Source organism: Oncorhynchus masou, chromosome 22 (assembly GCF_036934945.1).
Source record: "Oncorhynchus masou masou isolate Uvic2021 chromosome 22, UVic_Omas_1.1, whole genome shotgun sequence".
NCBI classification, from domain to species: Eukaryota; Metazoa; Chordata; class Actinopteri; order Salmoniformes; family Salmonidae; genus Oncorhynchus; species Oncorhynchus masou.
Window position 1 is genome coordinate 39,279,822 of NC_088233.1, and position 16,267 is coordinate 39,296,088.

The 16,267-nt window shown below is 41.9% G+C and overlaps 2 protein-coding genes across 3 annotated transcripts; one reads left to right on the plus strand and one right to left on the minus strand.

Moving 5' to 3' along the window:
- The first annotated feature begins 40 nt into the window (after nt 1-40).
- On the plus strand, nt 41-8,945 carry usb1 (U6 snRNA biogenesis 1). Of its 2 annotated transcripts, none has more exons than XM_064930177.1 (7): nt 41-520; nt 660-841; nt 956-1,139; nt 1,327-1,380; nt 1,505-1,610; nt 1,856-1,939; nt 6,645-8,945. In XM_064930177.1, the coding sequence occupies exons 1-7, from the start codon at nt 372-374 to the stop codon at nt 6,747-6,749; spliced, it is 864 nt and encodes a 287-aa protein (XP_064786249.1). In that variant the 5' UTR covers nt 41-371; the 3' UTR covers nt 6,750-8,945. The 2 variants fall into 2 exon arrangements, with proteins under 2 accessions (XP_064786249.1, XP_064786250.1); XM_064930178.1 differs by having other exon boundaries at nt 675-841.
- On the minus strand, nt 7,569-14,617 carry LOC135509478 (phospholipase A2 group XV-like). Its single transcript, XM_064930176.1, has 6 exons — nt 14,241-14,617; nt 12,867-13,023; nt 11,893-12,011; nt 11,670-11,768; nt 8,575-8,799; nt 7,569-8,424 (listed from the first exon to the last, which is right to left on the minus strand). Exons 1-6 carry the CDS (start codon nt 14,389-14,391, stop codon nt 7,913-7,915), a joined length of 1,263 nt encoding a protein of 420 aa, XP_064786248.1. The 5' UTR covers nt 14,392-14,617; the 3' UTR covers nt 7,569-7,912.
- Between the last annotated feature and the right edge of the window lie 1,650 nt (nt 14,618-16,267).

Here is a 16,267-nt window from a genome sequence, read left to right on the forward strand (position 1 = left end):
GAAGATCATGCTGCTATAAAGGGAGGATGTTTCAAATAATCACTTCTGACAAGACAATCATATTGAATTTGAAATACTCCATATAAGTAGCTAGTTAAATGATACTAACATTAAGTAAATTATGATTAAATATAGGCTACTGTCAAAATTAATTCTGTACGATATGTCACTGAATATGGAACCTTTTTGAACGTTCTTGTTTCAGGGGGACATAAATTACCCACAACAACTGTGTTTTTCTCGGAAGAATATCGCAAGCCATTCGTTAGTCAACGTTTCTGAACTTCACTGCAAATTTAAAAAAAAAATGATTTTAGACACGAATCAAGAAACTTGATATAAGGATTGATGTATGAGCTTTACTTAGAAGAATGTTAGTCAGTTATAGTAGCAGCTCTGAAGAGGAGACAGAACATTTACGATTAGGAGGGAATGTAACAAAAAGGAAGCAAAGTTGGCACAAAGATGACAACTCATTGAGGAAGAAGCACAAATCAGAAGAGCACACCCTCAATACAAGGTGACTTCCTTTCCCAAATATTGTTTCAACTGTTCTCTATCGTCAGCTAGATAGCCTATGACATCTACCAAACGAGTATGTCTCATTGTTCTAAGTTGATTTGTTCCTTGATTGATATCTTTAATCACATCTCAGTAAGTGTATCTGTGAATAGGGAGGAAGATGACTCCAAGTCGAGACTGCCTGTTCCTGGCAGTGTGCTGGACATGTTCACGGAGGAAGATGAGGACCCACTGACTGACGACAGCATGCAACATGGTGGACGGATTCGCTCCTTCAAACACGAGAGGGGAAACTGGGCCACTTACGTGTACTTTCCATGTAAATGCCTTATCTTCAGAGCTGCATACACTCACATACACAATGTTTTTGTCTTGAAGGATTGCTTGCTGTCGGTTTTAACATCCTGCCACTTCTTCTTATTTCCTTCCTTAGACATCCCAGAGGAAGGGTTCTTGGAGCTGCTTGATGAGATGACTGAAGTAGCAGCATCCCACAGCTTCTCCCTCACTCATACAGATGAGTTTCACCTCAGTTTATCTAAGACAGTGGTTCTGAGGCATCACTGGATCCAGCCTTTCATACAGTCCCTCAGAACAGGCTTGACACACAGCAGGAGGTCTGCTATTCTTCTCAGTACACCCAGCTATTATGTTTAGTCCCTTTGTTTATGTGGAAGTGGAGTTACTATTCTCTGCTGTTATATGTTGGTTAGAGGATGCATGTCACCAGAAGTATGCAGGCAGCAAACAAATACTATGCTAAATAGTCTGGATGAGGTAAAATTATTATGATCTTGTTTATAGGTTCATTTGTTTGGCTGAGAAGCTGAAGGTCTACTCTAATGATGAGAGAACCAGGTACAGTAGGATCTCGTATCACGATCATTGACAGCATGAATGAAGAAGTACATTCTAAAGTGCTTAGACATATGGTTTATTTTGCAGCTAGTCTTATGGTCTAGTCTTCTGCTCTCCCCGACAGGATGTTCCTGGCTATGGAAGTCTCCACAGGACAGGCTCAGCTACGAGAGCTTGTGAAAGCAGTGGACAGCACTATGGAGGAGTTCAACCTTGACACTTTTTACAAGGTCTGAACACAAAACAATTTAGCGTATTAAAAATACACTATCGATTTCCAACCCATCACTGTTCTATCTCTCTCACAATTCTTCTGACATCTCTCAAATATCTGTTAGGTGCATTGACATAGGATTTGGTCACTGCAGGAGCATGTTTCAGACACTAGTGGCACTGTTGAGCAAGGAATTGATAAACAAATAAACAGTATTGCATAAGATGAAGAGTGAATACTGAACTTTCACTTTTCTTCTAGAATCCTTCCTTCCATATAAGTCTGGCCTGGTGTGTTGGTGACTGCACTGAACACATTCGCAAAAAGTGTCTGCAGGAGTTGCAGGTATGACCTCTTCCTATATGTTTATTCCGTCCATGTATCTGTTTAATTTGGTAATCTCATCAATTAATAACATCTATGGCTGTTTCCTCCACCTGTGGCTTTGAGAGGACTTGATAGATGCAAACCATAGGCTAACTTTGTCTAGTTTCTGCCATGTTGATCTCATCAGCTATCTAATCCTATCAGGGGAATGAAACAGCCCCAGTGTCTCACTCAGAGCCGAAAGCCTTGCCTGCGTTCAGTATAAAAAAATGTAATGCAACATTAAATTAAACTGTGCTGTTCTGAATGACAATTTGAGAAACATAGAGAAGTTGGGTTGTGGGTTCAAAATACACCGCTGCCCTATAAATACAGCTCCAATCCAGATGTGTTGGTCATTACTGAGACGTGATTAAGAAAGAGTGTTTTGAACACTGTTAACCTTTCTGGTTATAAATTTTTTTGGCAAGACTGATCTTGCAAAGGTGGTGGTGTGGCAATTTTCTACCAAGGATCACCTTCAGTGCTCGGTTGTCTCCACCAAGTCTGTCTCCAAACAATTGTGATTTGCTGGTTTTAAGCATTTAACTTTCAAATAGCTCTTTGTTGACTGTTGCTGGGTGTTATCGTCCACCATCAGCACCTGATCAGTAGTCTGAATTTGTTGTGCTAGGTGACCTAAACTGGGACATGCTTAAACCACCTGACCAAGTCCTAAGGCAATGGGACTGCGTAAATCTTTCTCAGATTATTACCAATCCCACAAGGTATGACTCCAAACACCCAGACAATTCTACTCTCCTTGATGTTATCCTCACAAATAATCCTGATAGGAATCAGTCTGGTGTTCTCTGTAATGACCTTAGTGATCACTGTTTTCCAGCCTGTGTTCTTAATGACTGCTCAGTGAAACGACCTGTTCTGATTTGCTAAAAAACTTGAATGAGCAAGGCTTCCTTCATGACCTGGCCTCTAAATTGGTATAGAATCAGCTTGATCCACTCTGTGGAAGACACTTGGACTTTATTTTTTGATAGTTTCAGTGGTATTGTTAACAAACATGCCTCCGTAAAGAAAATGAGAATTAAAAACAGGTTCAGTCCCTCGTTCGACAGTGATCTGGCAGAGTTACTCCACCTCAAGAATTCCATTTGGTGAAAGGCTCGGCACACGCATGCTCAGGCTGACTGGCTCTTGATCAGGCAAATAAGAAATAAGTGCTCTCAGGCTATCCGGAAGGCCAAAGTTAGTTACTTTAAGGAGCAGTTCTCCCTCTATGGGTCTAACCCCAAGATGTTCTGGAAAACGGCCATGCCTCCTTGCCCGTCCAACATTTCCTCATCTCCCAACCCTTCTAATGCGACTAGGCCGATGCTCCTCCCTCTTTTTTCCCCTCTACAAAGTTTCTCCTTGCAGGTGGTCACTGAGTCCAAGGTGCTTAAGGAGCTCCTTAAACTTGACCCCCCCAAAAACATCTGGTTCAGATAGTTTAGACCCTTTCTTCTTCAAGGTTGCTGCCCCTATCATCGCCAAACCTATCTCTGACCTTTCTAACCTGCCTCTCCTCTCTGGGGAGGTTCCTATTGCTTGGAAGGCAGCCACAGTGTGTCCTTTATTTAAAGGGGTAGTTCAAGCTGATCCTAACTGTTATAAGCCAATTTCTATTTAGCCCTGTTTATCAAAAGTGTCAGGAAAAACTTGTCAATAATCAACTGACTGGCTTTATTGATGTCTATAGTATTCACTCTGGTATGTAATCTGGTTTCTACTTAGGTTATGGATGTGTCACTGCAACCTTACAGGTCCTAAATTATGTCACCCTTGATTCTAAGCAATGTTGTGCTGCTATTTTTATTGACTTGGCCAAAGCTTTTGATAAGGTAAACCATTCCATTCTTGTGAGCCAACTAAGGAGTATTGGTGTCTGAGGGGCCTTTGGCCTGGTTTGCTAACTACCTCTCTCAAAGCATGCAGCGTATAAAGACCGAACATCTGCTGTCTCGGCCACTGCCTGTCACCAAGGGAGTACGCCAAGGCTCGATCCTAGGCCCCATGCTCTTCTCAATTTACAACAACAACTGCTCAGGCAGTAGGAAGGTCTCCCATCCATGTACAGTGCCTTGCAAAAGTATTCATCCTCCTTGGCATTTTTCCTATTTTGTTGCATTACAACCTGTAATTTAAATAGATTTTTATTTGGATTTCATATAATGGACATACACAAAATAGTCCAAATTGGAAGTGAAAAAAATTCTGGAGAAAAAAAAATGGAAAAGTGATGCGTACATATGTATTCACCCCCTTTGCTATGAAGCCCCTAAACAAGATATGGTGCAACCAGTTACCTTCAGAAGTCACATAATTAGTTAAAGTCCACCTGTGTGCAGTCTGTGTCACATGATCTCAGTATATATATATATATATATATATATATATATACCTGTTCTGAAAGGCCCCAGAATCTGCAACACCATTAAGCAAGGGGCACCACCAAGCAAGCGGCACCATGAAAAACAAGGGTCACCATGAAGACCAAGGAGCTCTCCAAACAGGTCAGGGACAAAGTTGTGGAGAAGAACAGATCAGGGTTGGGTTATAAAAAAATATCAGAAACTTTGAACATCCCATGGAGCACCATTAAATCCATTATTAAAAAAATGGAATTAATATGGCACCACAACAAACCTGCCAAGATTGGGCCGCCCACCAAATCTCACGGACCAGGCAAGGAGGGCATTAATCAGAGAGGCAAAAAAGAGACCAAAGATAACCCTGAAGGAGCTGCAAAGCTCCACAGCAGAGATTGGAGTATCTGTCCATAGGACCACTTTAAGCCGTACACTCCACAGAGCTGAGCTTTACGGAAAAGTGACTAGAAAAAAGCCATTGCATAAAGAAAAAAACAAGCAAACATGTTTGGTGTTCGCCAGAAGGCGTGTGGGTGACTCCCCAAACATATGGAAGAAGGTACTCTGGTCAGATGAGATGACAATTTTGCTTTTTGGCCATCAAGGAAAATGCTACGTCTGACGCAAACCCAACACCTCTCATCACCCCGATAACAACATCCCCACAGTGAAGCATGGTGGTGGCAGCATCATGCTGTGGGGATGTTTTTCATCCGCAGGGACTGGGAAACTGGTCCAAATTGAAGGAATGATGGATGGCGCTAAATACAGGGAAATTCTTGAGGGAATCCTGTTTGTCTTCCAGCGATTTGACACTGGGACGGATGTTCACTTTCCAGCAGGACAATGACCCTAAGCATACTGCTAAAGCAACACCCAAGTGGTTTAAGGGAAAACATTTAAATGTGTTGGAATGGCCTAGTCAAAGCTCAGACCTCAATCCAATTGAGAATCTGTGGTATGACTTACAGATTGTTGTACACCAGCGGAACCCATCCGACTTGAAGGAGCCAGAGCAGTTTTGCCTAGAAGAATGGGCATAAATCCCAGTGGCTAGATGTGCCAAGCTTATAGAGACACACCAATATATTTGCAGCTGTAATTGCTGCAAAATGTGTCTCTACAAAGTATTGACTTGGAGGGGGTGAATAGTTATGCACGCTCAAGTTTTTTGTTGTTGTCTTGTGAAACAAACAAGAAAAAAGATTTTGCTTCTTCAAAGTGGTAGGCATGTTGTGTAACTCAAATAAAACAAACCCCCAAAACATCTATTTTAATTCCAGGTTGTAATGCAACAAAATAGGAAAAATGCCTAAGGGGGTGAATACTTTTGCAAGCCACTGTATATGCAGATGATAGTCTTATACTCAGCTGGCCCCTCTCCAGATTTTGTGTTAAACGCTCTACAACAAATCTTTCTCAGTGTCCAACAAGCTTTCTCTGTCCATATCCTTGTTCTGAACACCTCTAAAATAAAGGTCATGTGGTTTGGTAAGAAGAATTCCCCTCTCCCCACTGGTGTGATTACTAGATCGGCATGTAAGGGTGCTCTAGAACGGCTAAATGTTCTTTACCATTCGGCCATCAGATTTACCACCAATGCTCCTTTATAGGACACATCACGGCACTATATACCGCTCTGTAAACTGGATCTGTATATCCGTCGCAAGACCCACTTGTTGATGCTTATTTATAAAGCCCTCACTCCCCCCTATCTGAGATATCTACTGCAGCCCTCTTCTTCCACATACAAAACCCGTTCTGCCAGTCACATTCTGTTAAAGGTCCCCAAAGCACACATATACCTGGGTCGCTCCACTTTTCAGTTCGCTACAGCTAGCGACTGGAACAAGCTGCAAAAGACTCAATCATGGACACTTACTGAAAGTTGTTGCTGCTTCGTGTGATGTATTGTTTTTGTGCTGTTGTCTTTGCCCAATGTTTGTACCATCTTTTGTGTTGCTAACATGTGCTGCTGCCATGTGTTACCATGTGTTGCTGCCGTGCTGTTGTCATCTAAGGTCTCTTTATGTAGTGTTGTGGTGTCTCTTGTCGTGATGTTTTGTCCTATTTTAAATCCAAGCCCCCGTAGGCCGTCGTTGTAAGAATTTGTTCTTAACTGACTTGCCTAGTTAAATAATAAATATTAAATACATCACTCATTGCTTCAAGCCACACCCACCAAACGGAGCAAACGTACCTCAGTGTCTGTTTAAGAATGAACGTTTTGGGGAAATGTGTCATTCAGTACAAGCTGTTATACCACGTAAACGCTCAATTTAACTGGATGCACCCCTTGTTCTCTCGCTCATCAGGGTCTGGTCGACTCCCATGAGGATGGACCCTTTCTCTTGAGGCTGGATTGTCAAGAGCTGCGTTGTAAGGCTGGGAACAAGACCTTTTCCATTCCACTACACTGACAAAACCAGTTGTCATTGTCTGTAATGTTGGATACCTCAACAGTAAAATGTGAAAAAAGTATATATTTTTAAATGAGGTTATTTGATTAAATCTAGAAAACGGCAGTGATGCGATATTGATCAAGCAACTTCCTTTGAAGGTTGCGCACATCTTTGTACGTGAGGCTTGTTTTGCTAAAACATGTGTTCAAGCATTTCTGCTACAGTTCCTGTATGACAAGACACTGACCATAGACCTGAGATTATTTCAAATTCTTATTGACCTATGACACGGTTGTCAGCGAAAGCTTTAATCTGTTCCATTAATCTTCACAGCCCTTAATCCATTCTTTAAAAAGAGCTTGACTTGATGTGAACTAGTAGGATAGACCCGTTAAGCTTTTATTTAAGAGATGGAATAATCCAAAAATTATAATCCAGACGATAAAATGCAATGACTAGAATTGATGAATACAGAAACCCTGATTAAGTGTTGCATGTTGATATGATAGATGTGTTAAGACCAAGGGAAAGAGGTAGTTTGTTTTTGCCAGACTCTAGGCGCTCTGCAGGCACTCTCCACAGCAGATGTGAGAAGGGACCAGGGAAGAGGAACCTCGGATGAGGCTAATATTGAGTGTCACCCCTTCTTACTTTAATAACAAAAAGCTCACAGAAGGCTGGCTTAATGCAATGTTTAACATTATATTTTACTTAATCGTCACAACACAGATCATGATAGTTCCAGCAATATATTGTTCAAGTCCAACCATAGCGCAATGGCATAGTTACAATCCAGGTGATCAGACCACGTCTTCCTGTCCTGTAAGCAATCCAGCCTTCACAACAAGACCCTGATTTTATTAATTCATCACAGTTTACTGCTGCTAATTCACCTAGTAATCTGTTACAACCTGGTAATCTGAGTTAAATTGGGAAAGACCTTTACAAATATTATCAATTAACATAGTACAAATTTGGAAAAACAGCAAATGTCTGCTGAGGGGATAATTAAAAATAAAATAGGATAAAACATTCAGTGCCGTCATCAATTCCTCCTCAGGCTCTGAGACCGTCATGTGTCCAAATGCCTATCAGTTCTCTCTTTGTACTATCCCCGTTCTTTATCTTTGAATTTGTCACTTAAGACAGCAAGACGAGGGGAAGTAGTTGGTTAAGGTTGCTCAAGGGCCAAAGAGCACAGTCTTGATGTAGGTTACTGTGGTAAAGTTGCGCAACATGGCCACATGCTCATTCCCCTCCAGTTCAAACATATGGACAGGCTGTGTCTGGTGGCCTATCCAACGCTTGCACTGGGTGGCACTCAGCAGGTTGACCGTCCCATCCCCATCTCCGAGAGTCAGTGTGGGGTCTGTATCAGGAAAGATAGTGTAGAGAAAACCCTCTGCTGTAGGCACTCCGCTGCCATAAAGACAGTGTATGGCCACCCCAGGGGGCTCCAGTGCACTGACCAGTGGCGCAGTGTCTTGACGCATCTCCCAGCCATCTTCAAAGTCGATATCCTTGAAGAAGCGTTGGTAGTCCTTCACTGTGTAGTTGGTGGTGGGTGTTTGGATTAGCACCTTGTCAGCAGGCCAGGAATGTGCGTATGGGAACAGCCATGTGGTTGAGACCGCAGTGCGCTGCTGTGAGCGGATCTCTAGTGAACTGATGACTGGGATACGGTTATTATCACCTGCAAGGAAAGAGACATAATCCAATGCAATAGTGTAGATATAAAATACATGGTTGCTAAACATTAAATAGTATGCAGCTCACAGTAACTTTACTATTGTGGTTCTGACACCTATGTAATTCATGCAGAAAAGCATATGCAAACGCTTACCAGAAGCCACAACTCTCAGGGTTTTAGCCACACCAGCCCAAGGTGCACCCAGGGACACAAAGGCCTTGATGTAGCGATCCTTCCAGGCCTGGGGCTGATGGTTCAGGAAATACAGGGTGTACATGTTCCCCATGCTGTGGGCTATCAGGACAACCGGACCCCTAGCCTTCACGGCCATCTCCTCAATCATATGTTGCAGTCTCAAAAAGTAGGCTTTGTTCTCATCTGTTAAAAATGGGGGAGAACATGCATGAGACTGATCATTCCAAACTACTGCAATTAAATAGTTATTAGAACTAAATATAAAACGCAACGTGTAATGTGTTGGTTCCATGTTTCATGAGCTGAAATAAAATATCACAGAAATGTTGCATATGCACAAGCTTATTTCTCTCATTTGTGCACAAATTTGTTTACATCCCTGTTAGTGAGCATTTATCATTTGCCAAGATAATCCATCCACCTGACAGGTGTGGTATAACAAGAAACTGATTAAACAGCATGATCATTACACAGGTGCACCTTCTGCTGGGGACAATAAAAGGCCACTCAAATGTTGAGGGAGTGTGCAATTGGCATGATGACTGCAGGATTGTCCACCAGAGCTGGTGCCAGAGAATTTCATGTTAATTTCTCTACCATAAGTTGCCTCCAACGTTATTTTAGAGAATTTTGCAATATGTCCAACCGGCCACAGAACCGCAGACCACGAATAACCAAGCCAGCCCAGGACCTCCACATCTGGCTTCTTTACCTGTGGGATCATCTGAGACTAGCCACCTGGACAGCTGATGAAACTGAAGACTGTCTGTCTGTAATAAAGCCCTTTTGTAGGGAAAAATTGGCTGGGCCTGGCTGCCCAGTGGGTAGGCCTTGCTCCGAAAGGGGTGAGCCTATGGCCTCCCAGGCCCGCCCATGGCTGTGCCCCTGCCCAGTCATGTGAAATCCATAGATTAGGGCCTAATTAATTGATTTCAATTGACTAATTTCCTTATATGAACTGTAACTCAGTAAAGTCATGGGAAAATTGTTGCATTTATATGTTTGTTCAGTATATATTCAATACACTAAAAAGGTCTTAACACCAATCTTTCCCTTTCCTTTTAAATGTCGCTCATAATGACTGGACCGAAGTCAGGTAATAAATCTTACAATAGAAGGCTACAAACAACCTGACAACGAAGACTATCAACCTATAGTCGATGTCCGCGCCCCCGCAAAAATCGAAAAATGTCTGTTTTAAGCTACAGATGTCAGCCTCACGCATCTGCAATGGAAGAGCTACAGTGGTGTTTGTCAGACCAGATCCCGCAAAATATCTGTAGTGTCCGAACAGGTTTTGGGTACAAACTAATATGACCACTCTTATGGCAAGATGACTCACGAACATGTACTCTTTTTTGCTCTACAACCCTTACAAGTGCTGTAATGTACCGGGCCAAACCATTTTTATGGAAGTGAATAAGGCATTTCCACATTCCCAAAAATATATACAGTACCAGTGAAAAGTTTGGACACCTACTCATTCAAGGGTTTCTTTATTTGTACAACTTTCTACATTGTAGAATTGTGAAAACTGAAATAACACATATGGAATCATGTAGTAAACCCCCCCACTCCCCCAAAAAGTGTTAAACAAATCTAAATATAATTTATATTCTTCAAAGTAGCCACCCTTTGGCCTTCGACAGCTTTGCACACTATTGGTATTCTCTCAACCAGCTTCATGAGGTAGTCACCTGGAATGCATTTCAATTAACAGGTATGCCTTGTTAAAAAGTTAATTTGTGGAATTTCTTAAAACCTTTAGTGATTCCCCATCCCGCGTGCGGGAGCGTAATCATCGACTGACACTTCACTGCGATAGGTTTGATAAATTCACCTCTGAAGGTGAAATGTGTACTTACATTCTGAAATCTTGCTCTGATTTTTCATCCAAATGGTCCCAGAGATAGCATGAAGTGTCGTTTTGTCAGAAAATAATTTTTCATATCCTTAAAAGGTCCATATAGCATGCACGATCGATTTCGCATTTCCACTTGTTCAATTTGCAAAGAACGGAATCTGTGAAAATCTAACCCTAAACATTGTTTCAACCAGTCAAATCATGTTCGTATTTATTCCTCAGAGATCCTAGAACATAAACCAGACTTCACTATATCATTAGGGGTGTAGTATATCCTATAGGACACCAAATTTGGTCAGAGAGCGACACCTTCATGGCACGCCGATGACTCGAGCGGTCTTCATTTGATCGACTGTAACTTTGTTAAATTAGCACCAATCGGGGTCAAACAAAGCTAACTAGATAGACAATGAGCTTGGCTTTACGGGAGTATCTGGAAACCCTGTGTCTGTGGCATGATGTAGCTGCTAACCTTGTGCGACAGCAAGCCTTTCCTTTTGGACAAAAATTAAGAATATGGAGATTTGTGAAAACTGGGTGTTTTGCAATTGTTGAACTTATAATATGGCTACTAATACTGGAAAAGCACATACACTGCTGCCATCTTATGGACACCATCGGAATTACAACCAGAGAGTGATGGCTAGAACTGTGACCTTTCTGTTGCATTTCAAAGATGGTGGTAGAAAAAAAATGTTTTTTTTCCCTTTGTATTTCCTTCTACCAGATCTGTTGTTATATTATCCTACATTTCCATAAACTTCAAAGTGTTTCCTTTCAAATGGTACCAAGAATATGCATATCCTTGCTTCAGGGCCTGAGCTACAGGCAGTTAGATTTGGGTATGTCATTTTAGGCCAAAATTGAAAAAAGGGGGGCTATCCCCATAACCTACAAGATCCAGAGCCTGCTGATTCTCTGTTCTACCTGATAATTTCACCCACCTGTTGTCCCAGGTCTAAATGAGTCCCTGATTCGAGGGGACCAATGAAAAAAAAGAAGTGGGACTGGCTTCGAGGTCAAGAGTTGAGTTTGAGAGTTCTAGGGGGTGTCAATAACATTGCTAGCTCCTTGCAAGGACATACAATCCATCCAAAGACCAAGCTCTGTTCATCAGAACACAAATGTTTCTTTGACAGACATGCATCTACATTAAAATGTGTGTAAGAGAATGAAGAGACTGATTTACTTGGAGCTTTACGCCAGTCATACGGAGCTCCTCGAACATCGTCATCTCTGGTGTATCCCCACTCCACAAGTGCCTGCACTATGTTGAAGAAATACACACCTGCAACAAAAACAATAGTAGCTCACTTAAACCCACACACAAGCAAAGACTGACATACTCGCACACTATTAGGGAGACTGTTGAATAGATACTTTAGGCACGCTAGGGTGATGGGTCCACTCACCAACATCGCCCTTGCTAGGGTCAAGGTATTCCAGAGGGAAGGTCTGTCCAAAGCCAGGCACTCTGACATCTACCCCTGGAGGTGCTTCTGTCTGCCTTGTTGTACGGTTATAAATCAGTCTAATGCAGACAGACATCCAAGAATATTAGAAAAGTTCAAGATGGACTCGGCGATATGATGTGGATGCAGGAAAAACAGCATAGTGGGTCAATTTCCAAAACTACTAAGAGCGTTGACGCGCAAGGCTGAACTTCTCTTCCGTTTTTAGTCCCGTGGCTAGCGTGCTGTAATAGCATGAAGCAAACCCTTGCACAGGCACAGATACTGTGAGAGTAAAGGGTTGCATCTCACTCAATATCTGCGGTGTTGCTCATGGCAGTCATTTAGCTAAGTCTACCTTTAATTACAATGACATTACAGTTTACAATATAAGTATTGTGAAGATATGGGATAGAATTGGAAACTTTCACTTCTTCCCTTAATTCACGAGCTGTTCCTGGAATAAAGCCACAGCACAATGACATGTAGTTACTTGGTTAGCAACCCATCTGGAAGCACCTGTTTGAATGATTTTTCAGTAGAATTTCTGCATTTCAAGAGGAACTAGTCCTAATCGGGGAGAAAAGAAAGACCTGACTGGTTGTGAATTATGGCTTCACTATTAAATTAACTATACGCTCTGAGACCGACTAATTGTTGAAAACATATTGATTACAAAGGGGATTCAAAGGTCAGAAGATAACCTATTCAACCTAGGCTACAGAAAAACAGATCTCTAGAAAAACAGATCCCTCCCTCTCATGCCTACCCAGCCAGCTACATAATAGTATTACAATTATTCTATTATTAATGTCAAGTTGCCAGTAGAGATGCTGACAGTAGCTTTATACAGAGCTCATACTAAATCAGATACCCCCAACCCCTCCTGGCACCAATCACCCTATTTTCCACCTCACACAACACTAAGCACTGACCTTATGTTGTCAATCCAGCAGTCAATGGCCACCGGCACCATCAGTTCCAGGTTGAGCCATAATGTGAAGTAGGTGTCAGTCTTTTTGTAGCAGATGTAGTGAACCACGCTGGGCTTGTCCAGCTTGGCCTCCAGCTGGTTCCCCAGGTCCCCAGGAACTGTGGGACAAGACAATATGATGAGGATGGCCAATCAAAGACATTATCAATTTAGAGTGTGATAAAGGTGATCAGTTGCCATTTATTAGCCTAGAAAAACCACTGAGTGTACCTCCCATCTTTTCCTACCAGCCCCCCACCCCCCATTAAACCCCATTTCTTGAACTATTTGAAACAAACTCATGGTGGGGGGGGTAAATGTAGAGATTAGTGGTCAATCACTAAAAACCTGCCAGATTAAAATTTCAACATGTGAGTCTGTGATTACATACAACCCTTTGTGACCCTGAGTCAACCACAAGTTAAAAGCTTAAACCAGAAAGGAAACCCTAGGGCAGCATTTCCCAAACTCAGTCCTTGGGACCCCAAGAGGTGCACGTTTTGGTTTATGCCCCATTACAACACAGCCGATTAAAACAATCAAAGCTTGATGATTTGTATCAGCTGTGCAGTGCTAGGGCAAAAACCCGAAACGTGAACAGATTTTGAGAAACACTGACCTAGGGACAACTTTACTGACTGCTATCACATGCATGTAGACTTACAAATTCTGCTAGGGTACCGTTAAATGTTGTAACTTACCAAACTCTAGATATGGCAGTGAGACAACCTTGGTTGAAACATACAAATCATACTACTAATTTCTAGGCTGCTAAAATTATTTTCATGATTAACTGTATAACTGAGTATAATTAAAAAGGTGATAAGACTGATCATTTTCTGTTCTCAATGACAGAAAACAGAATTACTACAATGTGGTTACATTTCTGTTACATAGTAACAGCAGCTAGATAGACCGGTCGCTAGAGACATTGTAGCGCATGGGAAACAAAATGTCCAAGTCAAATTAAGTTCCATGTCAAACAATTGGAGACAGATGCTACATTGTAATGTTGGAGACAACAATGTAGCCTTATTAATCATGCATCGACCAACAACAGTTTAGTTGATTTGTATATTAGCTCTTTTTTAACCCCCTTTATGTAGTGAAATAATACAGGGTTCAACTCGGGATCATCATATATATATATATATATATATATATATATGAGAGAGAGAGAAACATGATGCATGAGTTTCTTTTTTTTGGACGCACGTGTTTATCCTAACTAGCCTTGTTCGCTGTCTGACCATCTGTTTCAAAATAATGAACAGCTGAAAATAGAAGAGCAAGCTAGCTAACGTTATACATCAAGGATAAAACAATGACCACTTACTTAGAACTACTGGAGGCTTTTCCGATCGACATGCATTGCCCGGGAGACATTTCTCAAATGTTCTGCCTGTGATGTATGGTACCAAAATCAACAACAAACACAGCTGGAAGAGCGCTGGGTTAATCAACCCACAGGATACCATTTCTGCCATTCACTCCCCAACCTGGAAAAGTTGGCTTGAGATTCGCTATTCGCCAGACATTCGGACCTCCAAACTTCAATAGCTGGCGAACAATTTGAGCTACACACCTCAGATTGGTCTCTTTTGTGAAGGACAAAGGGTTTACATTGCACAAGTTTTATTTTCCCGATTCTGACCCGAGTTAAGTAATCACATGGCAATTGTGGAGACAGCCTGGCACCCCGTCAATGCAACTAGTTAGGGATCTTCAACAAAGTGCATGATCACAATATTCACATTTCAATAGCTCTTACACCAAGTGACTTAGCAACCTAATATCTTCTTCTTCTATGATATATTACTGTTTGCAACAATTGAACGTGCATTATTATTTTACATTTTTTTTAATTTCACCTTTATTTAACCAGGTAGGCTAGTTGGTGAACAAGTTCTCATTTGCAACTGCGACCTGGCCAAGATAAAGCATAGCAGTGTGAACAGACAACACAGAGTTACACATGGAGTAAACAATTAACAATTCAATAACACAGTAGAAAAAAAGAGAGTCTATATACATTGTGTGCAAAAGGCATGAGGAGGTAGGCGAATAATTAAAATTTTGCAGATTAACACTGGAGTGATAAATGATCAGATGGTCATGTACATGTAGAGATATTGGTGTGCAAAAGAGCAGAAAAGTAAATAAATATAAACAGTATGGGGATGAGGTAGGTAAAATTGGGTGGGCTATTTACCGATAGACTATGTACAGCTGCAGCGATCAGTTAGCTGCTCAGATAGCAGATGTTTGTAGTTGGTGAGGGAGATAAAAGTCTCCAACTTCAGCGATTTTTGCAATTCGTTCCAGTCACACGCAACAGAGAAATGGAACGAAAGGCGGCCAAATGAGGAGTTCGCTTTAGGGATGATCAGTGAGATACACCTGCTGGAGCGCGTGCTACGGGTGGGTGTTGCCATCGTGACCAGTGAACTGAGATAAGGTGGAGCTTTACCTAGCATGGACTTGTAGATGACCTGGAGCCAGTGGGTCTGGCGACGAATATGTAGCGAGGGCCAGCCGACTAGAGCATACAGGTCGCAGTGGTGGGTGGTATAAGGTGCTTTAGTAACAAAACAGATGGCACTGTGATAAACTGCATCCAGTTTGCTGAGTAGAGTATTGGAAGCTATTTTGTAAATGACATCGCCGAAGTCGAGGATCAGTAAGATAGTCAGTTTTACTAGGGTAAGTTTGGCGGCGTGAGTGAAGGGGGCTTTGTTGCGGAATAGAAAGCCGATTCTAGATTTGATTTTAGATTGGAGATGTTTGATATGAGTCTGGAAGGAGAGTTTACAGGCTAGCCAGACACCTAGGTACTTATAGATGTCCACATATTCTAGGTCGGAACCATCCAGGGTGGTGATGCTAGTCGGGCGTGCGGGTGCAGGCAGCGAACGGTTAAAAAGCATGCGTTTGAGTCTTATGGATTATGCCACCTACTGTGCTAGTGGATAATAAGGATCCCAAAAAGGAAATAATGTGGATGCATTTTTTTGAAAATATCATACAAACTATTAAACTATTTTTTTACTAAACAAAATCAACCTGCTTTTCTCTAACAAAAAAATATATATATAATCAGGTCCCTGCACAGGCTCAGAAGACTCCTGTGAGGGCAGGACATTTCCAAGCAACAATTGTCCTTGCAGTGCTTCTGCCATGAAGTCTTGGAGCCCCCAAAACTTCTTGGCTGCAGATATAATGATGTCCAGCGTCTTGGACACTGCTGTACAATTAATCACTGTGGCCAGAAATGCATCCACCTCCATATCTTCTTCAACACTGTGGCCTCTAGCCCCTTCGACTCTCTTCATCTCCTCCACATAGGAGATCTGCTGAACAGCC

Excerpts from the sequence above, each read along its gene's own strand:
- usb1 (XM_064930177.1), top strand. The coding sequence starts at position 372 with ATGTTAGTCAGTTATAGTAGCAGCTCTGAAGAGGAGACAGAACATTTA. Across the intron at positions 1,381-1,504 it reads TCTAATGATGAGAGAACCAG|GATGTTCCTGGCTATGGAAG; the intron begins GTACAGTAGGAT and ends TCTCCCCGACAG. Across the intron at positions 1,940-6,644 it reads AGTGTCTGCAGGAGTTGCAG|GGTCTGGTCGACTCCCATGA; the intron begins GTATGACCTCTT and ends CTCGCTCATCAG.
- LOC135509478 (XM_064930176.1), bottom strand. The coding sequence starts at position 14,391 with ATGGCAGAAATGGTATCCTGTGGGTTGATTAACCCAGCGCTCTTCCAG. Across the intron at positions 11,769-11,892 it reads CCCTAGCAAGGGCGATGTTG|GTGTGTATTTCTTCAACATA; the intron begins GTGAGTGGACCC and ends TTTTTGTTGCAG. Across the intron at positions 8,425-8,574 it reads CCTGAGAGTTGTGGCTTCTG|GTGATAATAACCGTATCCCA; the intron begins GTAAGCGTTTGC and ends CTTTCCTTGCAG.